This window comes from Aedes albopictus, chromosome 1, assembly GCF_035046485.1.
Source record: "Aedes albopictus strain Foshan chromosome 1, AalbF5, whole genome shotgun sequence".
Lineage (NCBI taxonomy): Eukaryota > Metazoa > Arthropoda > Insecta > Diptera > Culicidae > Aedes > Aedes albopictus.
The window spans coordinates 14,328,339-14,355,806 of record NC_085136.1 but is presented as its reverse complement, the minus strand read 5'-3'; the positions used below and the strand labels follow the sequence as shown (position 1 = coordinate 14,355,806).

The 27,468-nt window shown below is 44.4% G+C and overlaps 2 protein-coding genes across 5 annotated transcripts in view; both read left to right on the top strand.

The window, feature by feature from the left end:
* Positions 1-4,971: 4,971 nt before the first annotated feature.
* LOC109424979 (telomerase-binding protein EST1A) overlaps positions 4,972-27,468 on the top strand; it is a 427,570-nt gene continuing 405,073 nt past the window's right edge. The window contains exons 1-5 of one of the 3 annotated variants that reach the window (XM_062843727.1): positions 4,972-5,449; positions 24,646-25,730; positions 25,792-25,904; positions 26,035-26,067; positions 26,140-27,466. In XM_062843727.1, the coding sequence (XP_062699711.1) occupies positions 24,705-25,730; positions 25,792-25,904; positions 26,035-26,067; positions 26,140-27,466 (2,499 nt within the window). In that variant the 5' untranslated portion in view covers positions 4,972-5,449; positions 24,646-24,704. Of the gene's footprint in view, positions 5,450-23,170; positions 23,311-24,645; positions 25,731-25,791; positions 25,905-26,034; positions 26,068-26,139; positions 27,467-27,468 lie in introns of those variants that run through there. The other 2 variants (XM_062843732.1, XM_062843741.1) reach the window with 2 other exon arrangements.
* On the top strand, positions 11,327-14,534 carry LOC109418669 (uncharacterized). 2 transcript variants are annotated; one of them, XM_062857403.1, is made up of 3 exons: positions 11,327-11,799; positions 11,857-12,057; positions 12,117-14,534. In XM_062857403.1, the coding sequence occupies exons 1-3, from the start codon at positions 11,416-11,418 to the stop codon at positions 13,233-13,235; spliced, it is 1,704 nt and encodes a 567-aa protein (XP_062713387.1). In that variant the 5' UTR covers positions 11,327-11,415; the 3' UTR covers positions 13,236-14,534. The 2 variants fall into 2 exon arrangements, with proteins under 2 accessions (XP_062713387.1, XP_062713349.1); XM_062857365.1 differs by having other exon boundaries at positions 11,327-12,057.

Here is a 27,468-nt window from a genome sequence, read left to right as displayed (position 1 = left end):
GGTGCGCCAAGTTAGCCCAAATAAACAATCGAATGAATTAACGTCAATTGGCACGCTGTGATCTGTTTTTACTGTCGCCATGAGACAGAATTTCTTACAAAAGTAAAAGTAAGGTCATCCGGACGCGCTGTGGACTGTTTTTGCTGACGCCATGAGACAGAATTTCTTACAAGAGTAAGGATATGGTCATCCGGACACACTGTGGACTGTTTCACTATCGCCATGAAACAGAATTTCTTACAAAAGTAAGGGTGCGGACATTCTGACGCGCTGTGGACGTTTTTAGTGTCACCATGTGACAGAATTTCTTACAAAAGAAAGGGTGTGGTCGTCCGGACACGCTGAAGACTGTTTTTACTGATGCCACGAGACAGAATTTCTTACAAAAGTAAGGGTGCGGTCATCCGGGCGCGCTGTGGGCTGTTTTTACTATCGTAATAAGACAGAATTTCTTACAAAAGTAAGGGTGCGGTCATCCGGACTCGCTGTGGACTGCTTTTACTGACGCCGTGAGACAGAATTTCTTACAAATGTAAGAGTGTGGTCATCTGGACACGCTGTGAACTGTTTTTACTGTCGCCATGAGACAGAATTTCTTACAAAAGTAAGGGTGCGGTCATCCGGACGCACTGTGGACTGTATTTACTGTCACCGTGAGACAAAACTTCTTTCAAAAGTAAGTATGCGGTCAACCGGACGCGCTATGCACTGTTTTTACTGTCGCCATGAGACAAAATTTCTTACAAAAGTAAGAGTGTGGTCATCCGGACGAACTGTGGACTATTTTTACTGGTCATTCGGACGTGCTGTGGACTGTTTTTACTGTCGCCATGAGACAGATTTTTTTTTACCAAAGGAATGGGTGCGGTCATCCGGACACGCTGTAGTTTGTTTTTACTGTCGTCATGAGGCAGAATTTTTCACAAAAGCAAGGGTGCGGTCGTCTGGACGCGCTGTAGACTGTTTTTACTGCCGCCATGAGACAGAATTTCGTACAAAAGTAAGGGTACTGTCACTGTGAACTGTGGACTGTTTATACTGACGCCATGAGATAATTTGGATGGTAATGGTAATGAATAGTGCATACAGATGAGCAAACTTTACAATATTATTGTACATTGATATCAATCAGGATAAACATCGCCACGGGAGCCAAAAGTAGATAAATCTTGCACAAATTTTGCAATAATTCAACCGACAATAAAACATTCGTTTAAGGAGAGCAATCTCCATATCATTATCTAAACTCACCCCATTGCCTAGGCCGTTTGCTCCAGGCATTCATTCCGATCTTCCGGAACATTTTTAATTTTCACTAACTTTTTTCACACACACGCCAGGAAAAAATAAACCGCACTAAAACAAACGAGCACTCTCATCCGGGTCTGTACCCGCTTGACATCATCCAGAAGATTCGCTGGCAGGATCGCGCCAACTGTCCAGAGCTTGGAATTATTGTGGACAAGCGGGTGCCCCCAGGAAGTAAGTTGTGTTTTCACTTTGACGTTCGCGAAGTAGTGACGCGACGACAGTTTGCGCGCCTACTAGATTGCTTGATGTGCATTTGGCAGACCATGTGCTACACACCAGCAGCGTGCATTGGAAAACTAGTCGAAAATGCTGATTCAGTGCCACACAGGCAGTATCTTTCTATGTGAAGAAGTGGGAAAAGGCTAAGATCCAGCTGACAACACTAACGCCACGTTTCGAGCTAATTTGGAACTGAATTGTTTTCAAGACGAAATATTTTTATTTTTTATAAGGAACTTTACCCTAGACAGTGTGGTGGAAGCAGTTAGTAGTAGAGTAGAGTAGAGTAGAGTAGAGTAGAGTAGAGTAGAGTAGAGTAGAGTAGAGTAGAGTAGAGTAGAGTAGAGTAGAGTAGAGTAGAGTAGAGTAGAGTAGAGTAGAGTAGAGTAGAGTAGAGTAGAGTAGAGTAGAGTAGAGTAGAGTAGAGTAGAGTAGAGTAGAGTAGAGTAGAGTAGAGTAGAGTAGAGTAGAGTAGAGTAGAGTAGAGTAGAGTAGAGTAGAGTAGAGTAGAGTAGAGTAGAGTAGAGTAGAGTAGAGTAGAGTAGAGTAGAGTAGAGTAGAGTAGAGTAGAGTAGAGTAGAGTAGAGTAGAGTAGAGTAGAGTAGAGTAGAGTAGAGTAGAGTAGAGTAGAGTAGAGTAGAGTAGAGTAGAGTAGAGTAGAGTAGAGTAGAGTAGAGTAGAGTAGAGTAGAGTAGAGTAGAGTAGAGTAGAGTAGAGTAGAGTAGAGTAGAGTAGAGTAGAGTAGAGTAGAGTAGAGTAGAGTAGAGTAGAGTAGAGTAGAGTAGAGTAGAGTAGAGTAGAGTAGAGTAGAGTAGAGTAGAGTAGAGTAGAGTAGAGTAGAGTAGAGTAGAGTAGAGTAGAGTAGAGTAGAGTAGAGTAGAGTAGAGTAGAGTAGAGTAGAGTAGAGTAGAGTAGAGTAGAGTAGAGTAGAGTAGAGTAGAGTAGAGTAGAGTAGAGTAGAGTAGAGTAGAGTAGAGTAGAGTAGAGTAGAGTAGAGTAGAGTAGAGTAGAGTAGAGTAGAGTAGAGTAGAGTAGAGTAGAGTAGAGTAGAGTAGAGTAGAGTAGAGTAGAGTAGAGTAGAGTAGAGTAGAGTAGAGTAGAGTAGAGTAGAGTAGAGTAGAGTAGAGTAGAGTAGAGTAGAGTAGAGTAGAGTAGAGTAGAGTAGAGTAGAGTAGAGTAGAGTAGAGTAGAGTAGAGTAGAGTAGAGTAGAGTAGAGTAGAGTAGAGTAGAGTAGAGTAGAGTAGAGTAGAGTAGAGTAGAGTAGAGTAGAGTAGAGTAGAGTAGAGTAGAGTAGAGTAGAGTAGAGTAGAGTAGAGTAGAGTAGAGTAGAGTAGAGTAGAGTAGAGTAGAGTAGAGTAGAGTAGAGTAGAGTAGAGTAGAGTAGAGTAGAGTAGAGTAGAGTAGAGTAGAGTAGAGTAGAGTAGAGTAGAGTAGAGTAGAGTAGAGTAGAGTAGAGTAGAGTAGAGTAGAGTAGAGTAGAGTAGAGTAGAGTAGAGTAGAGTAGAGTAGAGTAGAGTAGAGTAGAGTAGAGTAGAGTAGAGTAGAGTAGAGTAGAGTAGAGTAGAGTAGAGTAGAGTAGAGTAGAGTAGAGTAGAGTAGAGTAGAGTAGAGTAGAGTAGAGTAGAGTAGAGTAGAGTAGAGTAGAGTAGAGTAGAGTAGAGTAGAGTAGAGTAGAGTAGAGTAGAGTAGAGTAGAGTAGAGTAGAGTAGAGTAGAGTAGAGTAGAGTAGAGTAGAGTAGAGTAGAGTAGAGTAGAGTAGAGTAGAGTAGAGTAGAGTAGAGTAGAGTAGAGTAGAGTAGAGTAGAGTAGAGTAGAGTAGAGTAGAGTAGAGTAGAGTAGAGTAGAGTAGAGTAGAGTAGAGTAGAGTAGAGTAGAGTAGAATCTTCGGAGAGATTCCCCAGGAATCTTCGGAGAGATTCCCCAGGAATCTCCGGAGAAATTCCCCAGGAATCTTCGGAGAGATTCCCCAAGAATCTTCGGAGATTCCCCAGGAATCTTCGGAGAGATTCCCCAGGAATCTTCGGAGAGATTCCCCAGGAATCTTCGGAGAGATTCCCCAGGAATCTTCGGAGAGATTCCCCAGGAATCTTCGGAGAGATTCCCCAGGAATCTTCGGAGAGATTCCCCAGGAATCTTCGGAGAGATTCCCCAGGAATCTTCGGAGAGATTCCCCAGGAATCTTCGGAGAGATTCCCCAGGAATCTTCGGAGAGATTCCCCAGGAATCTTCGGAGAGATTCCCCAGGAATCTTCGGAGAGATTCCCCAGGAATCTTCGGAGAGATTCCCCAGGAATCTTCGGAGAGATTCCCCAGGAATCTTCGGAGAGATTCCCCAGGAATCTTCGGAGAGATTCCCCAGGAATCTTCGGAGAGATTCCCCAGGAATCTTCGGAGAGATTCCCCAGGAATCTTCGGAGAGATTCCCCAGGAATCTTCGGAGAGATTCCCCAGGAATCTTCGGAGAGATTCCCCAGGAATCTTCGGAGAGATTCCCCAGGAATCTTCGGAGAGATTCCCCAGGAATCTTCGGAGAGATTCCCCAGGAATCTTCGGAGAGATTCCCCAGGAACCTTCGGAGAGATTCCCAAGGAATCTTCGGAGAGATTCCCCAGGAATCTTCGGAGAGATTCCCCAGGAATCTTCGGAGAGACTCCCCAGGAATCTTCGGAGAGATTCCCCTGAAATCTTCGGAGAGATTCCCCTGGAATCTTCGGAGAGATTCCCCTGGAATCTTCGGAGAGATTCCCCTGGAATCTTCGGAGAGATTCCCCAGGAATCTTCGGAGAGATTCCCCAGGAATCTTCGGAGAGATTCCCCAGGAATCTTCGGAGAGATTCCCCAGGAATCTTCGGAGAGATTCCCCAGGAATCTTCGGAGAGATTCCCCAGGAATCTTTGGAGAGATTCCCCAGGAATCTTCGGAGAGATTCCCCAGGAATCTTCGGAGAGATTCCCCAGGAATCTTCGGAGAGATTCCCCAGGAATCTTCGACAAGGAGACAAGATTTTCACCAGACGATCTAATTTTAATTCGTTAAATGCATTAGAATCAAGCGTGTTCTATGTTTGGACTTTCTAAACTCTAAGGTTTTAAATCAGTGTTTTCGCACTACATACCCCACTATGTCCGCTCATTCATAGCACTTTCATTGAAACGCTTTGAAACGCAACACCCACCGCTAACGGTACCCCTCGTATTTTGACAGCGCAGATACTCACGGTAGCGCACCAACACATCCATAATTTACCGCTTGTCGTCGCTGGCGCTGGAACACTCTTGCACACATAGCATCACACTCGCCCAGTTCTCCTCATCCGTACACGCCGATTGTGAAGGTAAACAAGTCCCAAATTGAAGTGGTGTGCGTGAAACCATGAATGAAACTCACCGCGACGAAGAGTGTGTGTCGGTCGACCGACCGAGCTGTCAAGAAAACTGTCATCCATCAGGAGGCAACCAACAAACCAAAAGCGCCAGAAGAGCAAGATTCGCGATTCTCCCCACAAGAAGAGAAGACGTACCGTGCGTGCGTGTGGTGTGCATTTTCGTTTCTAGAAGAAAAAGAAAAACAGCAGCCTCCTTCAGGGTTTTTGTTATCGGTTTTTCGGTGTCGCGGGTTTGAAAAACGTGCGGTTTCGATATCGTCGCGCGCGGTTCCATGTTCGTTTCGGGAAGTTTTCAACCGAGGGAGGCATAATCCAACGATTTGGTGTGTTTTCGTTTCGGTGGATTGGGTTCTTGGTGGCGCGGTAGGCGCTGCATATCCACAGCAACGACGACGACGACGACGACCACTTCCAAAACGAAGACGATCAGGAGGAGCTAGCATTTTTTCCGGATCCGAGAAGATTGCGGCGATTAGCAGCGTTCGCCGGGTGTCGTCCGATTAGCCTTGGTGCATCAAGAACAGCAGCAGCAGGTGAGTCGGCGGTTCCGTCGTGTGGATCATCCGCTAGTGGGGGGAATCTTCCTCCGCCTCCCGTGTTTAGGTCCATTTGTTTTTGGGTCGAACGACGGTGACAGCGAAAAGATCCCTAACCTCTCGTCGTCGTTTGTGTGTTGGATGTGCTTGCTCGTTCGCTCGCGCCTGTTGGAGTGAGCGCGGAAGATAACCTGAAGAAGAAAGAGAGACGGAAGACGAAGGGCTAAAAACTTGGTCATGAACGTAGCTAGAGAGGGCTCAGCTCATATTCATTTGAACTCTGGATTATCAATAATTATTTATGTAATCTATAATTTTATTGAAAACAATAACTTGCTTGTATACAATTCATAAGAGGTCAAAGAAGCTTACGTATGTTAATATTACTTGTAATTGGAATTTTATTGAACATTCGTAAGCCTGGGCATTTTATCTGCTCAAAGAATTGCGCTAAGATGATAATTTGCATCACTATTTCCTTAAAATCTTAAACAATTGACTGTATTGTATTGTATTGTATTGTATTGTATTGTATTGTATTTATTTTACTAAACGGTAACATGTTAGTTTTGAACTTTAGAGATTCCTACGTAGAATCTTCTAGAAATATTTAAAAAATCTATTAAAATTTAATGGTCTACAGTAGTAAATAGTAACTATATTCAAAAATCTATGGAATATGGCCAAAGGTTTCTATTCAAGATGTTTTTCTTGAATGTCTATTCTTTGATTGCCTCTATAAACTTCTACATGAACTTTCCAGGAAACTCTCCTGATATTTCTAGTTGGATTTTTTTTACAAAAAACTTTTAGGAATAATCCTGGAATTTTCTTATTATTTTCCAAATTTCTTTAGAAACTATCAAGTAGATTCACTTGTAATGTTTTTTTATCTCGAAACTTCTCCCATTGTCCATTTGAAAAGTATTGGTTATTAAGCATGTAGCTCCCTTTTTTATCCTGCGAGCAAAGAATTGATGCGTTGTTTATTTTGTTCCTTATTTTTATATTTATAACATTATAGGGTATGTGCGCCATCAGTAATCTCACGCTCCCATATTCATCCTATTCAAAAAACAAGCGATTACGGCATCTATTGATTCCGTTCTTTTTGTTTTCATGCGTGCTCACTTCTTACAAAAAATACAAAAACATGAAACAACTCAAACAACGCTTCAATCCTTTGTTTTTCGTAGGATGAAAATGGGAGCCACATGCTTAAGAAGGGAACCTATACCCTATGTATAACAAAAAAATTAAATCAATCGGTGCTGTAATCGCTTGTTTTCGAATACGATGAATTTGGGAGTGTGAGTTTCCTTGTAGCACTAAGACCCTAATTATGGTCTTCCTGAAATCCTGGCTAAATTATCCTGTATGAATTTAAAAACTTGCTGCAGTAAGTGTATTTAAAATGCTTTAGAAACTCTGTTCGCGAGTGGACTGTATTTTAGGATTCTCAACATAGGCGGACCGACGACTTTCCGAAGAGACCACTTAACCAGAGAACCAGAACCGGAATTAAAACACCAGGACATTTTCTTTGATTTGGTTCGAATTCACTTTGCTAATTTCGGAACGTACGGCGAACAATAATCGTCCTGCCTGAGAATAGGATTTTTCCTCCTTAAGCGCCCCTTCGCGTGATCCTTTCGTGCGGTTGCGGTTGCTTGCATCACATTGTGTTCTTTTGCTCGGATGTGTGCTGCTGGAATCGCGCACCTCAGCAGGCTGCGGCTGAAGGTGCACGGAGAAAATTATTTATTCGTGGCGATCGGCCCGAACAAATTTATTACATGGAATCCTTTGAGTTTTTCAGCTCAAACATCTGGAATCAGAATTAGTTTTGCACTTACTCAACTGCAATCATTCAACTTTTTATGCGATTGGCCGCTCCAGCTTCCACGATCACCGCCAAATCCTGGAAGCGCTATTAACCAACATCAGTACTGCCGTTCTAAGCATATCTGTAGCATGTTGTTTTTCTACGCATACTGTCCCACTGCTCTAACTTAAGTGATAACTAAAAATCATTGTCAGAAAGATGCTTGACGTTATCGTGGAATATTTATTTGTGATGTAAAATGAAAAAAAAATATTAAATTAACTTCAAATTGCTCTGTTACTGAGAAAAACACGATAAGAATGCAAAACAACATGGGACAGATATGCTTAGAAGGGCAGAGTAAGTTCACATTCTATCTGGAAAATGGGATCTTTTGTAAGCACTGTAGCCAGCATCATATATCTATACGATGTATATCTGCTGGTCGAAGTAGATGTTGAGTTCAGGAATCTGCTTATTATCAATACTCATAGAGGATTGTTCTGTTTTAACAGACCTGTACCGGAAGTAGGCAACTCCAGGAACCTTTCAACGATTGACAACATGATCGCTGATATCTGCGACAAACGTTCATCCATCGATGACCTCATTGTTTTCGGAAAAATATCTCACTGATTTATAGTTTTGTGTACGTAGTACGTAGTATTTTTTGCAGAATCTCCTTAGTCAAGAAAAGATAAAAACTTTTTTTGTCATGAATTTCAAAAATTGATATTTTGACGTTGCATACTGAATGGATGAAAACCTGGAGGTTGCTGCACTAGGGAGTCATTACAAAAGAAAAACAAATATCTAGATCAGTCACAGCTAATCTAGGCCAAAGAAATCTTTCAGAAAGCATATCCGGAGCCCTAGTGGACACTAGAGCACTAGAGAGACAATCAGAAAGATAAAATTGAAAAAGAGCTAATCTAGATCAAAAGATTTACACATGTTACCAGTCAATCCTAGCAACTTTGCCCAAAACTATAAACCTACAAGAGCATTGAATAGACATTTCAAATTATGAAACCCTTCTAGATCAGTGCCATCAGAACAATACCACAATCCAAGAAGTAAGAGTGTAGTGCCATGTGATCATCTAAAAGGGATGCATATTCAAAACAGTGAAGATTCTAGTTTAGGATAGTCTAGTCTACACATACACAGCCATTCATTGAAAGAATCTTAAATTGACTACTTTTATCATCTTTATTGTCATTATCAACCCTTGAAGTGCATCGGTGATGCATTACAAGCATGTCCGCCATTGAAGGACCAATGTACGAAAAACGCAACCCAACCGTTTCCACTATAATCACACAACCATTTAGTTTCCCAAACATGTTCTAGCCGGGTGTCGTAGTTCCACCGATCAAATTAAATTATACAGGACAACATCGAAAACACGCAACTCGAAAAGTTCTTGCTATCAACCACGTGTGCGCATCCTGCTCTGATTATCTGACACTTCTCTGCACTTCACTGAACTTCCAGGATGCATGTTTAGAGGTTCACAGGATTGTATTAAAAGAAAAAACTGATCTAGATCTAATACTTCAGATCTATATCAAAACTGAAGACATAGAAGTATGGTTCCAACCAATTTAGTGAGGAATTTGTGCAAGATGGAAAGAAATCTGGAAAACCTTATAGAAAAATAATTTATTTTCTTCATTTATAGCAGATCTAGATCAAAATCGAAAGAGTGAAATTTTTGTACCAACCAATCCAGTGTACTTTTTCGATTGGATGATTCTAGGAAGCATATCGAGAATTCCAGAAAGTCATATCGAAAATAAAACTTATCTAGATCACTTACAGCAGATCTAGACCTAAACCGAAGACGTGAAAGTGTAGTACCAATCGGTCCCGAAAACTTTGCCGAAGACAGAAATCCTCTAGGATGCATGTAGAGAATTGTAGAGGGTGAGTCAAAAAAATAATACTTATCTAGATAAAATACAGCAGATCTAGATCAAAACCGATGAGGTAAAAGTGAAGTACTAACCAACGCAGAGAACTTTGCCGAAGACTGCAACTCTAAAGGATGCTTATCGAGGATTCTAGAAAGCCATATAGAAAAATAAAACTTATCTAGATCAATTACAGCAGATCTGAATCAACACTAAAGACGTCAATGTGAAGTTCTAACCGATCCAAATAACTACATATAATTAAACCTATATAGATCAGTTACAGCAGATCTAGATCAATATAGAATACGTGAAAGTGTAGTACCAATCAATATAAAACACTTTGCTGAAGATTCGAACCTTCTAGGATGCTTATCAAGAGCACTAGAATACTTGCCGGTCGGGAATCGTGTTCATTTGTAGCTAGTGATGTTCAAAATAGCTACGTAAATCGTATCTGTGGTAGTTTCGATGCCATCGAGTAGGCGGTGTGTTTGTGATGGATCATATTATACAAGCTGTCAACAAGAATGGATGAAAACTCCACATTGGCGACAAGGATGGGATCCAGGATGGATCCATGGGCCGTGTTAGACGAGAGAAGTGCTGCAGACGATGATACAGTTAAGCCATGTTTCCTGCTGAAGACTTTGAACATCCGAGTCATCTGTTGAAACTTGTCCACAAGATTAAGTTCTTTTCCTGCACCTGCCAAAATACGCATCAAGTCACAGTACCAAAAGCTTCTCCTTGGCAAGACTGGAGTTGCATTAAAGAAAATCCGGAAGAAACTGAACCTTACCTCGTTTTCGGGCCCCAAGATGAGTAAGAAGTTCGTTACATCATCGGTACACGCTATGTCTGAACCACAGATAACAGACGTTTATGCTTATATTGGCAATGTGTGTAAAAATGCTCAACAGCCATTTCGTATGTAACGAGCAGCTGAAACTCAAGTGGCAATCATTTAGAGATGGCGCAGTGATCGATAGTCAGTGATCGCTTTCAAGATTGCATGCACTACGCAATTTTACATTCAAGATTGTATTCGATCTTGAATGAAACTGGAACTTTGAACTATTCTTGCATTCAAGTTAGATGTAATGCCGCAATCAGTTGAGTAGATGGCGGTAGTGAGCCAACGTATATCGTTTTGAACATTTACACAGGATTCTGCGAAAAATTTGTACTAGCATAAACATCTGTTATCTGTGTCTGAACCAACAGATTTTAAAAATTGAATGTACATCGGGTTTCTTTCCATAAAACATCAGTATTCAAGCTATATTTTCATTTGCAGAAGGTTTCAAAATATTCTATCGGGGAAATTTTGATTTTTCCATCTTTTTGACCGTTTTTCATACAAATTTGCTTGAAATCCTCATTTTCGGTCAATTTCTCTCCCATACAAAATGTATGGAAAAATTTTCACCGATAGAATATTTTAAAACCTTCTGCAAATGAAAATATAGCTTGAATACTGATGTTTTATGGAAAGAAACCCGATGTACATTCAATTTTTATAATCTGTTGGTTCAGACATAGCGTGCGGTAAGGAGAAGAAAGGTTGGTAATTATATGTACTGTCTGATTCCCGACGGATAGCATCTGATCGGGTCAGACAAAAAAAGAAGGCAACACGGATGTGAATCCGCCAGTAGAGGTGGGAATGTAAAAACAAAACTTGCCGTAGCAACGGATACGATCCGTTGTGGCTAGAGGTAAAATGCTCACCTGGAAAGGGAGCTACCATAGCGGCAGATACGATCTGTCGGGTCCGATTGTTGTCAGAAAATAAGCTCGCCTTAGTAGGGAGCTGCTGAAACGACGGATTCGATCTGTCGGGTCCAGCGACAAATTGCTCACCTTAGAAGGGAGCAACCGAAGCGGCAGTTTCGAGCTGTCGGGTCCGGTGATTGTGAAAAAGCTCGCCTTTGAAGGGAGCTGCTGAAGCGATGGATTCGATCCATTGGTTCCAGCGTTAAGAATGCTCGTATAAAAAAGAGCAACCGTAGCGACAGATACGATCTGTCGGGTCCGGTGGTTGTTTAAAAAAAATCAGATGGGAGTTGCTGAAGCAACGGACTCGATCTGTCGGGCCCACGAGAATTGCTGGCATTATAAGGCAATCCAGCATTTTAAAAGCGCGCATGGCGGCTAGCAAGTAACACCCACTGGTGGGTGTATTCATGGTTTGACATTTGGCCTGTGTCGTTTGGCAGATGACGGTCTGTTTACGTGTGCGTTGCAAAGCAAGCGAAAAACAATCTGGATTTGATAAACAAAACAGTTTTTGGTCATCAATCATCAAAATGTTGTCCACAAAAACGCAAACTTTATCGAACGAAGATCTAGAACGATATAAAGAAAAAATTGTAGTTGTCGATGGGAAGGACCCGTACACATTCAGTTACGATGCAAAAGTGCTTCCATTATCGGTAGATTACGATATGGTTTTGACCTACTTATTGAATACGCTATCATTCCGCACCGGAGAGCCAGTAAGAAACCACAAATCACTGGAAGCGTGTAAAAGTTTTGAGCGAGGTTTCGTTAAAGAGGTGAAAGGACGAAAATACAAACATATTTATGCAGTGTTTGGAAAGGTAAAATCATCGAAAAAAAACCGTGTTGGCCATTTCAAATACGAATATTTCTTGCAGGTTTTACATAGCATGAGACTCAGTGATCCGCCAGCAGAATGTTGGATTTTAATACAAGCTGTTAAATCAACCAGTAAAGAGCCCGGAGAAATACATTCAGCTCATTGTGATTGTACTGCAGGTGCAGGTGAAACTTGCTCACACGTAGCAGCAGTACTTTACGCTCTGTGCTACGCTAGAGAAACTTGTTTGGATAAAAAGGTTTGCTAGACAAGAGTTGTTTTGTTTTCTAGTTGTCTACATACAGTATTTATTTTTAGATTTCCGTTACTGAACTCCCAGCCTATTGGACTCAACCATCTGGCAGTGCCCAAGAAAACTTATACAAACCCGTGGAAGATGTTAACTTTGGTCGAGAAGTACAAACCAGTTGTGAACTTCGGGAATACAATTTAGAAAAATCCAACGATGAGTTGAAGGCCCTTATACTGGAACTCTCAAGAGCTGGCCAAGACGTTGCAGCAAGCAAAGCCTTCTTCAAACCTGCGGAGCTGAATGCTGAGGAAGATGATGCACGTTTTTATGCTGAAAATATGCTGAGCTTTAAAAAAATGTTTGATGCCGATTTGGTTGGACGTCCGCTGATTGAAATCATTGACCATGGTAAAGAAATTGACTGGAGCTTCACGAATGAGGACTGCATGCTAGTTGAAGAGCTGACTCGGGGTCAATCCTCTGAGCCATTATGGTTCAAACTAAGATACGGTCGTGTAACCGCCTCCTGCTTTGGTAAAGTGGTGAAGACTAGAATAGATTCTCCGTCAATGACATTGATCAACTACATATGCGGAGAAAGTGCAAGTCAAGAGTTTCCTGCGACATTGTACGGAAAAAGGAATGAGCATAAAGCTATTGCAGCTGCTGAAGATCTGTTTAAGCTTCAAAAACATAAAGATTTCCGTACAAGAAAAAGTGGATTGATAATCAATACTAATTATCCATACTTTGCTGCGTCGCCTGATTGTGTATTTGATTGTAGTTGTTGTGGAACGGTAGTAATAGAAGCAAAATGTCCATACAAATTTGAGCACTTCCAGAGGGAGGATGGAATCAGATCCTTAATTACAAGACAAAATCCGTACATACTTCGCGATAATGATGGGAACTTGAAAATGAACCATAAGCACGAATATTATTTCCAAGTACAAATGCAAATTCATTTATCTAAAGCTTCATTTGCCCTTTTTGTAGTCTGGGCCCCTAAGTTTACTTTGTTTATAAAAGTAACAAAAAATGAAGTTTTCTGGAAAATCAACTTGTTAAAAGCATCTAAATTTTTCGAACAGGTACTTATTCCAGAAATATTAACAAATTTTTTTACGATACCAAGTGTAGCTAATGCAGATGACGTAAATGATGGCACTGATGATAGGATGTGAAAAAGAGTGTACAATAGAACACCATGCCACCTTGGTCCTCTACTCTAAGTAGAATATTTCACCACTGTTAGTTGAAACCTGTCAAAACTTATAGAAATACAAAATGTCTAAGTTTAAACAATCGTGAGTTTTTATTCATTGATTTTTTCATTTACAAATCACTTTGATAGAAGGGCACAGGTTAACTAGAGCACAGCAGACTGTTACAGCCATATACAAAACATTTACGCCGTTATGCTCATGATTCATCATATTAATACTGACCGGGCCCTTAAGTAATGTATACTTTCCTCTCAATGCTCCTATGGAACGCTCCACCTCATTTCGAACTGAGGCCAAAGCTCTTGTTCTCTCAACTGCAACTGAGCTAAGTTGCCGCTTCCTGTTTGAAGAATCTGGGACCCTTAGCGTAGCATTTTTATCCTGAACAAATTTTTGAATGGAAAATCCACGATCAGCGAGAATCAGATCATCACTCTGAATTTTATCTAGATAACCACTAGCTTCCGTTATTTGTTTGTCAGATGTTCGACCAGTGTATGGTTTTGAAATGTACGAAATAGTTCCGAATGGAGTTATGCTTATCAGCATTTTGGTTGTGTAGTGGCTTTTGTAATTCGAATACATTTTCAACGTGGCATCTTTAGTACTAGGCTTCTCTGAGAAAATTTCAAAACAGTCGATAATTGAGGTTATACTCCTAGAAAAGACTTTTTTGAACTTCAAGGGAGTGTAGTAATCCAGAAGCTCTTTTTCGGGCCATTTTATTAGCCCTTGCAACTGTTTGTATAACGAGTACAACCCCGAATAAAAATATTTACATGCAGTAGCCGTAGAAACATTGAAAAGATAACCGATAGTTTTGAAACATAAATTCAATCTAAGACGAATGAGAACCATGACAAAAACTTGTTCTTTGCTTAACACTCGTGATGAAACTAGAATCCCTGCATGAACAAAATCGTACAAAATCTTAAGGCTAATAAAGTTTGGAAGACCAGTGAAATGACGAGTCTTCGAGTCATTACCCTCAAAAGCTTTTAGATCAAAAACCATCATTTGCCTTCGCCTGCTTCTCTCCAAAGCTCGTTTCAGCCGTTCAATCTCAACATCTTTTTTCGCGAGCTTCTGTTCGAACATCTCCTCAGCGTGTTTCTCAGTTGATTCAAACTCGTCACACTGAATCTGCTCATCCATGCTTTCATTTATATTTTGTTCGAGTAGCTGATCGATTTCCAAGTGCGCCAGGTAGCAATTTTGGCAATCATCAAGCTCCGGGCAAGTTTTCAAGCTCTCTTCGAGATGTTCCTCATTCGTAGATTCAATATTGCTTTTTTCACTGAAAATTTTCCTTGCTTCGCTGAACAACATGACGTTTTCTTCCAGCGAAGGCTTACGCGATACAGAAAATCGCTGAATTTCACACTAACACTGCAGAAAATCTGTCAACAATTACTCAATACACATGCATTTTCAGCGGAAAGATCTATTTGCGTGACAACAATACACTCCCATGACTACCGGGCGGCCGCCGTCAAATTTCAGGATTGCCAACTGTCCGGCGACTGCTGTCAGTTTTCTTTGTCGCCGAATCTGGCGCTGGGTCTTCGGCGCGGAAACCCAAAGGTGGGAATAAAATTTTGGGATTTGCGCGCAATATCAACCTCATTTTCCAACCATTCTTCCAGGATTTCCGGCTCATCGAAATCTCTACCGTCGAAATCCATAGTACATGCCGACCGCTTTTCCAAGACATCCTCTTCATAAACTATATCGTTTTCTGCGCTATCGTCGTTGTAAACCAGAAATTCTTCTGTTGAATTGAAGCTTGCATCATACTCCACCCACTCTTCTAGTAATTCGTCATCGTCTTCTTCAAGAACTGCATCGTTTTGCAAACCTCTGCTTCCAGTCCATTCTGATGAGATCGTCTCGGGGATCGTATTGATGAGTTCTTCCAGAGGAGTCTGCCCAATACTCTGTTCGTCAGGTCCGCTGAATCCGGAAACTGATTCGATATGTCCAGCCTCTAAAACAAAATTAAGTATTCTTAGTCCTACTTTTTAACAGGTACGAGTTTGTAAGTTTAGAAAATAAGAAATCAAGAAAAAAAACCTTTCAACAAATATTGTCCCGTGGTGTTCGCTGTCCCGGTAGCTTGCAGGTCCACATCATCATACTCAGTAATGTCCAAAAACAACGTGGGGATCCAGTTTACCTTATCCGTTTCATTATATGCCGCAGGTTTGCCTAAACCAATCACGATATTGTAAAAATAATAGTACTTATATAATTGCATTTATCTACCTGTTTCAAAATGTTTACTGCACACTTTGGCGTGTCGGTAATCGATATCGGTGCGACTGATTGCGCTAATCCACAATTTACGCCTCTGTATCTGTAAATTTGTGGTACCAGTAGGTATCTGATGAAACGAAAATTTGCCGTCCGAATACTTGGAATCACAGTTACCGATACAACACCCGCGAACCATCTTTACATCCAATTGATATTTTCTTCCTTCTGAGCGAATTGATAAACAAAAACAAAATTTTCTGCTGTTGAGTGGCGATAAAAAAAAACAAAATCTGCGATGACATCAACTGCCAAACGACACAAGCCAAACGTCAACTTAATAATTACCCACCAGTGGGTACTACCCAAGTTCTACCCATTATCGTCCGCCATGAGCGCACGTAAATTGCTGGATAACTGAAGTTTCGTGCTGTCAGATCCGGTAATTGTAAAAATGCAACAAATTTTATCTGTTCTGTTCGAAAAAAAGTAAATCATTTCAATGATATTGATTACAGTAAATGCATAGATCAAAAACGCTGTAGTTCATTGCTGAGTTACGTGGCAATGCTAAACCGGCTAAACCAAATGATAATGAGGATAAATTATCAAAAACGCATGATATAATAACTTATGTCTGAAATACTGCAAAAATCAATGCGTAATTATTGCGCGCAAATCCCAAAATTTTATTCCCACCTTTGGGTTTCCGCGCCGAAGACCCAGCGCCAGATTCGGCGACAAAGAAAACTGACAGCAGTCGCCGGACAGTTGGCAATCCTGAAATTTGACGGCGGCCGCCCGGTAGTCATGGGAGTGTATTGTTGTCACGCAAATAGATCTTTCCGCTGAAAATGCATGTGTATTGAGTAATTGTTGACAGATTTTCTGCAGTGTTAGTGTGAAATTCAGCGATTTTCTGTATCGCGTAAGCCTTCGCTGGAAGAAAACGTCATGTTGTTCAGCGAAGCAAGGAAAATTTTCAGTGAAAAAAGCAATAGCTGAATCTTTCTCCTTCATCAAGTGCAGAATTAAAAACCTGATTTTCGGTAAAAAAAGAAAGTACAAGTGAGTATTTTAACCAAACAAAAAAGTTATTTCAAACTAATAAAATCAAAAATGATTCTCTGAAAGAGTAATAATAAAAAACTAAGAGTTCCGCATCTTTGAAATCTGTCGCAGCCAAGGCTAGAACGATGTAGCTGTCACTGTTGAACTCAGCCAAATATCAATGGTGTAAGAAGTTTTTGAAGACCATAACAACTATGAAGCATCGAAGCCCAACATGAAAGAAAAGAAGATGTGGTAGTTTTGATGCCATCGAGTAGGCGGTGTGGTTGTAATCGATCATATTATACAAGCTGTCAACAAGAATGGATGTGAAAACTCCACAGTATCCAACTGGGATAACTGACACTAAGGGGCGATTTCTTCACCCTGGCTTAAGCGTTAAACCAGGTTTAACTATATGGGTAAGCCTGGCTTACCAGTTAAACCGAAGTGAAGAAATCGGTCCTAAGGAAGATTACAAGTGGTAGTCGAAATACGCGTATCTGTCAAAGGATAAGCAACATAGGGCGGAATTAAAAGGTACGAAACTGATTACACTCATTCGAAGATTATTCAGTTCAAAATTAGGAACGCGAACAAGCTAGGAATTTAACGCAGGTTGTGTTCATATTATCAAAAACTACGCCCATAGAATGTCAACATGGTAGTCACATTTCTTCCTTTTTTTCCAATTCAGCAATCTTAGGCTCATTCGATTTATAAACTCATCTTTTGAGAGAGTAAACCGTTCCGGCCACCTTGAGTTCTGGAAAATCCAGATTGCGGCGCAGTATCTGAATGTCGAAGGCCATGATATCATAGATCTTATGACGCATTTTTCGGTAACATGCCGTGACATACGGTGACATTGCTGATGCGATTGTTTCTAGATCTTCTTTAAAATACCTTTTGGAATGCCTCCCAGGATTACTCATAAGACTCCTTCCGATTTTTCTTGGTACTCCTTTTTGAATTCCTCCTGGAGATTCTTTCGGTTTCCTACCAGCATTTTTCCTAAACGATTACGGGAAACGAATTTTTCAGGGTTTTTGAATTCTGATCGGATGTTCCTACATAATTTCATTGCTGAGGTTTTCTCGGCTATGCTCCGGCAGTCCCTCGTGGGATCTTTACGGAGTTCCTTCTGCGTCCTGCTCAAAGGCATTTTCGTGGGATTTTAAACAGGATTTATTGCGAGATCTCCAAAAGAGCTCCTCAGGATATATCGCAGGATATTTCGTGGCACTTCTTCTAGAGGGTAAATGGGGATTTCTTTTGAATATTTTTCGGCGTTCGTGTTTGAACTTGGAGATCGTTCCGGGCTTTCTTATTGAGTATTCGGATGTGTAGGGAAGTTCGACTGAACTGATTGACGGTTTACTAAAGACTAATTTATTTTCATTCTAATGACAAGTTTGTATAAATTCATAGGTTGCTACGATTCGTAACATCTAACACTCCTCCTCGACATCGATAGCGACAATTCCTGCACCTTCACGTAGCTTTCCGAGTTTGACGCTTGTTAGTGGTTTGGTCATCATGTCTGCCAACATGTCTTCAGTGGGACAATACAGCAAACTAATGACATTTTTCCTTTTCAGGTCCTTGATGAAACAATATTTTGTGTCGACATGCTTCGACCGCTGATCCACCTTCTCGTTCTCCACCTGCCGAATGCAGCTTTGGTTATCCTCACGTATGCGGATCGGAAGATCCACGCTTTTGCCCAGGTCGTTGAGCAACTTGCGCAGCCATTGAAGCTCTTGACACGCCTCTGCCAGAGCGATGAACTCTGATTCGGTAGACGACAGAGCCACACACGATTGTTTCCTGGAGGCCCAACTTACGATTCCTCCGCCGAGAAAGATAGTGATGTACCGAATATTCGGCCGGCCGAATATTCGGGCCGAATATCAGCTGATTTTCGATTTTGCCGAATATTCGTTTAGCCGAATATTAAATGTATTATTCGGCCGAATATGCCGAATAGGCCGAATAATGACTAAACATAGCAACAACACGCTAAATCAAGAATTCAATAAATTGTGAAGTGGATTTTCGGAGCATTTTATTTAAGAAAAGTTACCTTTTCTGTGTTGTAAAAACGTTTCTGAAGATCATGGCGTTCAAATTGCACTTTCTTGTAAACTATCTTGTTATCCATATTAATTTCACGAGATTTTAAACAAGAAAATCGGCCGAATATCTGACCAACTATTCGGCCGAATATACGGCCGAATATTCGTTTCGCCGAATAATAAAATTTCAAATATTCGGTATTCGGCCGAAAGCCGAATAGTACTATTCGGTACATCACTAGAGAAAGATAAGGAAACCAGAAGTTGATTTCCGGTCGCTGGTGTCACCGGCCCAGTCGGCGTCGCAGAAAACTTCCAGGCCGCTGTCTGCCGCTCCTAGCTTCAGATGGAAATTCCGAGTGTTGTAGAGGTACCTTAGCACCCGTTTTGCTTCTGTCCAGTCCCTAACCCGGGGCTGACTGACTGATCGTCCGAGAATTGAAGCGCTGATCGAGACATCCGGTCGTGAATTCACTGCAATGTACAGCAAACCACCCACCAGGCTTTGGTACTGGTCGCCGTTCGGTAGTACAGCTGAATCCTCCTCCTTTTGCTGGTAACCGGGGTCCATCGGAATCTTCGAGCCTTTCGCATCCGATTGGCCAAACCTCGCTGCAAGTTTCGTGATGTACGCTTGCTGATTGATGTAGTACCCATCACGCTGTTTGATGACCTGGATCCCGACGAAGTGCTTGATGTCACCCATCACGGTCAATTTGAAACATTTCCGCAGGTGGGCAACTATCTCTTCAAACTCGTCCTCGCAGTTGCAGGCCACCAAAATATCGTCCACATAGATAAGGACGAACGATTGTTCTCCATTCCTCGTCCGGACGTAGAGACACACATCGGCTGATGACTGCACGAATCCAGCTTGCTTGAACACATCGTCGATCGTTTTGTTCCAGACCCGTGCCGCTTGTTTGAGCCCATACAGACTCCGCTTGAGGCGACACACACCGGCGGGGTTGCCGGTCTCGTACCCAGGAGGCTGCTTCATGAAGACCTCTTCATTCAACTTACCATACAAGTAGGCAGTCTTGATGTCCACATGTTTGACGAGTAGATTCCTCTCAGCCGCCACCGTTAGCAGCGAACGTAAGGTGACCTGCCTGGCCACCGGGGCGAAGACCTCGTCATAGTCGCATCCGAATTTTTGGGAAAAGCCTTGGGCGACTAATCTGGCTTTGTACCGCACGACGTTGCCGGTTTGATCCTCCTTGCGCTTGAACACCCACTTGCAACCAACCTTCTTGCGGCCGGCTGGCAACGTGATGATCTCCCACGTATCGTTTTCCATCAGGGAACGGAATTCCTCGTCCATCGCTGTCTTCCAGAATACACTTTCCGGACTGGCCATTGCTTCTTTGTAGCTTCGTGGTTCAGCATCCGAAAGCGAAACCATGCCAATCGTTTCGCGGTATCGCACTGGAGGCATACCCTTGGTTTGACGGATCGATCTCCGGGGAAACGCAGCGCCTTCATCCAGCATCGAATCGTCTGCAGTGTCGTAACCGCCATTTTCGTCGTCCAGGTGATCATTATCGCTGTCCAAATCATCCAACGGTTCTTGATTGACCGCTGGCGTAGCCTCGACTTCAACTGGCCTCGATCCAAGCTCGAAATCAACGGCATTTTCCGCTTCCTGATGCCCACTGACGCTGTCGGCCTGTTCAAGGCGCTCCTCCTCAACGAAATTTGCGTCACGACTGATGACCACTTGTCGAGTTGATCGGTCCAAGAAGCGGTATGCTTTGTGGTCCGGCGAGTACCCAACGAACGTTAGCTTCGTCGACGTCGGGCTCAGCTTCTTCCTCTTCTGCTTGGGGACGTGGACGTGCGCCGCACTACCGAAGACCTTCAGGTGCGTCACATCCGGCTTCCTTCCATGCCAGTGCTCGAACGGAGTTGTTGGAACCGACTTCGAAGGCAAAATGTTCTGCAAATAAACGGCAGTACTTACCGCCTCAGCCCAGTAGCACTCTGGAAGTTTGGCATCGAACAGCATGCACCGGCTCATCTCAACCAGATACCGGTTTTTCCTCTCGGCGACGCCATTCTGCTGCGGAGAGTAGCTTGCGGTGAATTGCGCCCGAATCCCTTCTTGCCTGTAGAACTTTCTCAGCGCACTTCCGGTGTATTCGCCGCCTTGATCGCTTCTGATGACTTTCGGCGGCCGGCCGAATTGGGTCTTCATCATGGCCACGTACTCCATTATCTTCTCCGGGACTTCTTCCTTCTTTCGCAGCAGGTACAGGACGCAAAACCTACTGTAGTCGTCGATGATGGTCATAAAATATCGGCACCCTGACACCGACACGTTTTCCACAGGGCCGCAAACGTCGGTGTGCACGAGGTCGAGCACAGCAGTGGATTTTCTTTCCACCGATTTCGGAAACGGTTTCCGACTCATTTTTGCTTTCTGGCAGCAGTCGCATCCCTCTCGCACTCCGCAATCGTACAGCTTCAGCCCATTCACCAGGTTCTTGCTAACCATGTCTTCGAGCGCATTGGGATCGCGATGCCCAAATCTCCGATGCCACACGTGTTGGCAGTCCACGTTATGGTGATCCTTCGCAGCCATCGTCACTTCTTTCGTTGTCCTCACCTTGTAGAGTCCACCGGTTTTGACCGCGGCCGCTGCTAGTTGGCCACCGACGAGAATCCGGCATCCTACCTCATCGAACGTCACTGCGGCGCCTCTCTCAACGAGCTTGGGTACAGAGAGGAGATTGATTTCCAAGCTTGGTACGTAGAGCACGTTGCCTAGGGTAACGGTGGTTGTTTTTCCGTCGTCATGGTAACACAACAACCGCCCTGCGCCGACGCCATCCACCTTCGCAATTTTTCCATCTGCCAGGCTGACAGATTTTACGGGGCTTTCGTTGATATCCTCGAAAAATCCTCGCTCGCCGCACATGTGCCGGGATGCCCCCGAGTCCACAATCCACTCACCTGAATCCGCTTGTCCTCCTGCCATCAGGGCGAACGTTACCGCGTCTTCGCTGCGTGCAGTTTTTGCTTTCGGCGAACGACCTTTCTCCGATTCCGTCTCCTTGGCATACAACTTGCACTCCTTCTGCTTGTGGCCAATTTTCTTGCAAAAATGGCACACAATCGTCTTCTTCTTCTTCGGGAAATTGACCTTCAACGCTGAATCCGCCGATCCGTGGTTCCGTTTCGCCGTTTCATCCAGCAGCTTGCTTTTGACCAGCTCCAGTTTCAGCTCGTCGTCGGAACGGCTCTCGAGGGCCGTCGTCAACGTATCGAAGGAATCGGGCAGGCTCCTTAGCACCAGTGCAACCATCAGCGGCTCACCCAGGTCCAGTCCAGCGCACGACAGCTTACCAAACAGCTCTTCCAGCTCGAACAAATGGTTCTGCATGTCGTCCCCGTCCTTGTACGTTTTGTTGCAGATTCTCTTCAGGACCGCAACCTTCGAGCAGAGGGACGTCTTTTGGTGGTGCTTCTGGATGTTTTCCCATGCTTCCTTGGCCGTCTTCGTATCACGAATCAGGGGGTGTTGCTGGTCCTCCACCAGCAGCGCAATCGTCGCTCTTGCTTTGCGGTCACCTCCCTTCCAGACGTCCGTCAGGGGCTCCGGGGCTTCATCCTCGATGTACTTCCACATGTCCTCTCGAGTCAGCAGCATTTCCGCCTTGAATTTCCACACCGAGTAGTTGGAATTATTCAGCTTCACGATCGATACCTTGCTTCCTTCCATGGCGCTTCCAGAAACTTCCACGTTTCGCTTGCTTCGGGCCCACAACCTATTGAGTATTCGGATGTGTAGGGAAGTTCGACTGAACTGATTGACGGTTTACTAAAGACTAATTTATTTTCATTCTAATGACAAGTTTGTATAAATTCATAGGTTGCTACGATTCGTAACATCTAACATTTCTCTCGTACCGTGGGGTGCCCTAATTTCGCGCGGGTCCAAATTTCGCTCACTGATCATATTTAGACATGATCATAAAAACAATTGTGCAATTGTCCCAATTTCACCTTAATTATACTATCTAAAGTGAAATTTGCACAATGCAATAATTAGTTCTATGATTATGTTCTCTAAATATTATCAGTGAGCGAAATTTGGACCCGCGCGAAATTAGGGCACCCCACGGTAGTTATTCATGGGATTTCTACTAGAGCTCATGGGATTTCTACTAGGCTGAATACTGTGCGTATCTGGTCGTGTCTCAAAAATCAAGTCAATCGGTTCAAAATTGGCTGAGTTATAGCAGCAAGTGGCCAAAATAGATGCTCCTTCCCAAATGGTCCCAGACCCTACTGAATGAGTTACAAAAAAAATCATTGAATAGACTAAAATATTATTCTCATGTGTCTATTCAATTTCATCATGTTGCGTTGAGCAATAAAAAACATGTAAATAAACATTTGCTAAGGGTTCACCCCCTCCCTGATCGACCCCCTAGGTATGCCCTTGCACTCGCTTGTAGTAGGCTGCGGCGAAGGGAAGAAGACAGTCGTCAAAGTCGCACACAGGGTGAAACATCAAACATCCAGCAAGGAATTGCAAGAAAAAGTGCTAAAATCGAATTGAACTGGCAACGGAAGTGGAAGTTACCCACTTGGGAACCAGCGTGAGGATCTGAACAACGAACGGCACACGGATTCAACCGGAAAAGGTTTGTTTTTGACTGGGAAAATGCCTTCTCAAGTGCGCGGTGGGTTTTACCACGGAGATCCGCTTGCTGAGGGGTTTGTTTACGTGATTGACAGCTCGTTCGATGGATGGTCACTTCCGGCTTTGTGGGTACCGGATCGATTCTTTCAGGATTCAATAGAAAGGCTACGTTTTGGTCAATAGTTTTCGAGATTTCGGTTGAAAAAATCGCCGAAAACTGTCAGCTTCTTTCCGGTGGTGGAGTAAACGAATCAACGACGGAATAGAGGTCATTAACCCCCACCGCTTCTTATAAGTTACAAGACACACAACAAAGTGAGGATATTCAAGAGCAGTTTCGGAAGTCGGTCGAATGTAAGCAGAAGATATTTACACGAGTGCGTAGTAAATATCTATACTGTGTTTCAATGCCACAGCGAAGCCGAAGCGAAGATAAAAATGACGAAACAAACAACCGAAAAATAGAAACAAGGGCCTTCGAACGGTTATCAGCAATAGCAGCAACTAGAAGGTATAGTTGGTTGTCGAATGTGTTTCGATTCTGGAACTAGAAAAGAGGTTCTATTGGCGAAGACGATCTGATAAGGTACTATCAGTGCTACGAATGCAAGGAAGAAAGGCGGAGAATGGTGAAATTGCAGCTGCGGAGAATTTGTCATTGATTACGTTACTCGTTTTGGGTTCCAAAGATTGCAGTAGGAGATTTCGGAAGACGATGCAGAAGACTTCGATTTGATGAAAGACTGCTAGGTTCCAATTACGCATGGATTGTTGCCGGATCCCCTTTCGCTCATTCAATACATAGTTCTAAGTTCTACACGCGGGTATCCAGCTGGACCATGCTAAGCGTATCGTGATTCCTGGTCCAAAGAGTGTCTTCGTGCCTGCTGCGCAAACAAGACCAATGTAGAGAGAAAACTCATTTAGTAACTGTGAAAACGTTCGCTTTCTTGGCATGACGACGTCCCAACTGGGACAAAGTCTGCTTCTGAGCTTAGTGTTCTATGTGCATTTCTAGAGTATGAACTGAGATATTTCTCTGCCAATGCATTCGTATATTGTGTGGTCGACACGAAGATACTCTATGTCCAAGAAAGTCAAGGAAATTTCCTTTACGAAAAGATCTGAACCGACCAGGAATCGAATCAGTTACGTTAGGCATGGTCTTGCTGAATATCCAAGGTTGAATAGTATTGGCAACATAGAACACCAGCCCTAGAAGTGCTTCTGTCTGGACTCCTCTTCATCTGAAGCTCCAAAGAGTTCGAAACAAATGTCTACGCACAACGTTGCAGCAGTCAGTAATGATTTTTCAAATTTTTCCCCATTCTTCCAGTGCCCAAACCTGCCCCTACTATTGCCGCCAGCTGACGGCATCGACGTCGACGGACGACGATGAATAGTGCGCCGGCTTCGTCGGGCCGGGGTCGCGGAGGCAAACGCCAGCAACAGTCCCTCTACAGCCCCGGCAGTGGTCCGCTGCGGAAATCGGAAAACTCCGGCAGCAATCGGTCGCTGAATTCGCTCGGCGGAGGCGACGGACCTGCTCCGATGGGCCGCGATCGAGACCGTGATCGTGATCGCGACTGGGGTCAGAGCGATGGATGGCGATCGGTTAACACTAAGAAAGAAAGGAACAACAAAAAACACGACTACTACGATCAGCCGCCGCAGCAGCAGCAACAGCGGCCGAGGAATGATGCGCCGCCTCCTGGCTTCCGGCAGGCTTCCGAACCGCGGGTCCTGTCCAGCAATCCGCCTAACGTGAACTACAACCGGCCTCAGGATCGCTTGCGCAACGAGCGGGACACCCGAAGTGTCGAACCGAACTTTGGGGGCCGCGGTGGCCCCAAGAAACCTCAGCTGCCTTTGAACATCGAGAGCCTAGCGCCCCGGTTGCAACGCAAGATCCTCCAAGATCATGGCCTTCCGCTGGACTACCTGGAAACCCATCCGCCGCAGAGCTGGTCGCATACGCTTCCCATGTCACCTCGATCGCGTCCGCCGGGAATGCGAGGTGGCGGCCGGAATCGCTACTCAGGGAACTACCAGCAGGGCGGCGGCGGTGGCGGATACCAACAGGACTATCGGGCTCGAACCCCCGTAGATCTTCAGCGACCGCGTAGTCGATCGTCGGACGTCGGAGGTGATCAAGGCGGCGATCTTCACCAGCATCCGCAGCAGCAGGACTTTGATAGGCCTCCGCGACCGAACAGTCGGAACTCCAGCTGCGATCCGAACGATCGGTGGAACAGCAACTACGGGCTTCCACCGCGGGACGCAGGAAACCGAGGCTACGGCGACGATCACGTTTCCATTGGTCCGCCGCCCGGATTCCGGAAAGATAGCATTCGCAACCGACAGTACTCGGACGGAGGAAAGATCGATGAAGACGATGGCAGGAAATCTGTCGGAAAATTGGTGAGTGCGATCCACTTTTTAATAATTTCAAAAGTGTTTAAATCTAACCTTGTGATTGCAGGACTGGGCTGACGACGTCGAGCGGGAAGCAATGCAAGAGAAGACTGCCCTCAACAACAACGTCGGTCCGCACGCGGGCTCCGGCGGCAACAGGAACAGACGTCGACACCGGAGGTAAGTCATGGAAGCTGTTCCACTACTAGATTTGTGTATTCTTAAACTTCCGCTTCCGAATCGAGATTCTTACGATCGGTATTTTATGTAATTTGCGCCATGCTCCCATCCTTTGGGTACCCGTGAGCAGAAACGGAAATCGGAAAAAGTTGAAGGGAACAACGTAAGATCGTTTAGAGCATTTTCCATTCACTCACGCCTCATTTCTAATGATTCCCTTTCATCCCTTTTGCAGCAACAGCCGCTCCAGCCAGGACTTTTACGACGACCAAGGCTTCAAAGTGCCGTACGCACCGGCGGCCAAGGGAAGCGGCGGAAGCAGTGGCCGCAGCCGTCGTAACTCCCAGTCCTCCAACCTGAGCCGTGAGAACAGCATGGATCGAGCGGCGTACGGTCGTGGCGGTGGCGGTAATCGTGGCGGAAAGCATTTCGGAAACCGCGAGGGCAGTCAGGATCGGTACTACGGCCACCACCGGAAAGGCGCCGGAGGCGGTGGAGATCGGTACAGCACCAGCAGGGATAACAGTATGGATCGTGGAAATTGGCACCGGGGCGGCGGCGGCGGCGGCGGAGGGGATGCCGGAAACTGGCGAGGCGTGGGCGACGGCGTTGAAAAAACGGATATCAAAATTGCCGAAATGACGAAGCAGTTCGAAGAGCAGATCGGAATCCAGAAAGGTCCGGGGGTGTTGGTACTTCCGCCGAAGATCCCGGCGTCGGGAAGTGGCCCACGGGAGGAACATCTCAGGGATGATCATTCGGGAAATTCACGGACATTGTTCGATCCCAAGAATCCCAACAAACCGATTATGATCACTCCCTCACAAACCCGGAACTATAATCCTCCGGAGAACCTAGACGAGCTAGGATCGTCCTCTGAACGCAAGCGAATAGCCAGCGGGAATCAACTGAGCAGTGCACGCCCCCCTTGGTACGATCACAGCGTCTCCCAAGCCAACCTCCTTCGAAACAAGGATCTGGTCCGCCAATTAGAAGCGGCCGATAACCGCCTGCAAGATCTACTCCTCAGCGGGAACCTCTTCCGGGAGTGGCACATTTACGTCCAAATCCGATCCGACCTGCAGAAGCTCCTAGAAGCCTTCCTCCTGACGGAAATGCGCTTCTCCCAGGACATCAACATCGAGCACCACTTCTGGAAGCTGCTCTACTACAACATCATCGAGCAGATGCGGAAGCTCCTGGCGGAAGATCCCGACCAGAACAACCGGGCTTACTACCGCGAAAAAGCCCTAGAAATCATCGAAAACGGATCGCAGTTCTTCGAGCAGCTCCTCACCCTCCTCGAGGAAAAGTTCAACTTCAGTTTGGACAACTTTATCGGACTGAATGCGGCCACCAACACCAAGGGCCAGAAGTGCGGCCTGGCGTTGGTTTCCGCGCAGAAGATCTTCCTCTTCCTGGGCGACCTAGCGCGGTACCGGGAGCAAGTCAACGAGGGCAACAACTTCCGCAAGGCCAAGCAGTGGTACGTGAAGGCGCAGCAGATCATGCCCAAGAATGGCCGGCCGTACAACCAGCTGGCGCTGCTCTCCGTCTATGCTGT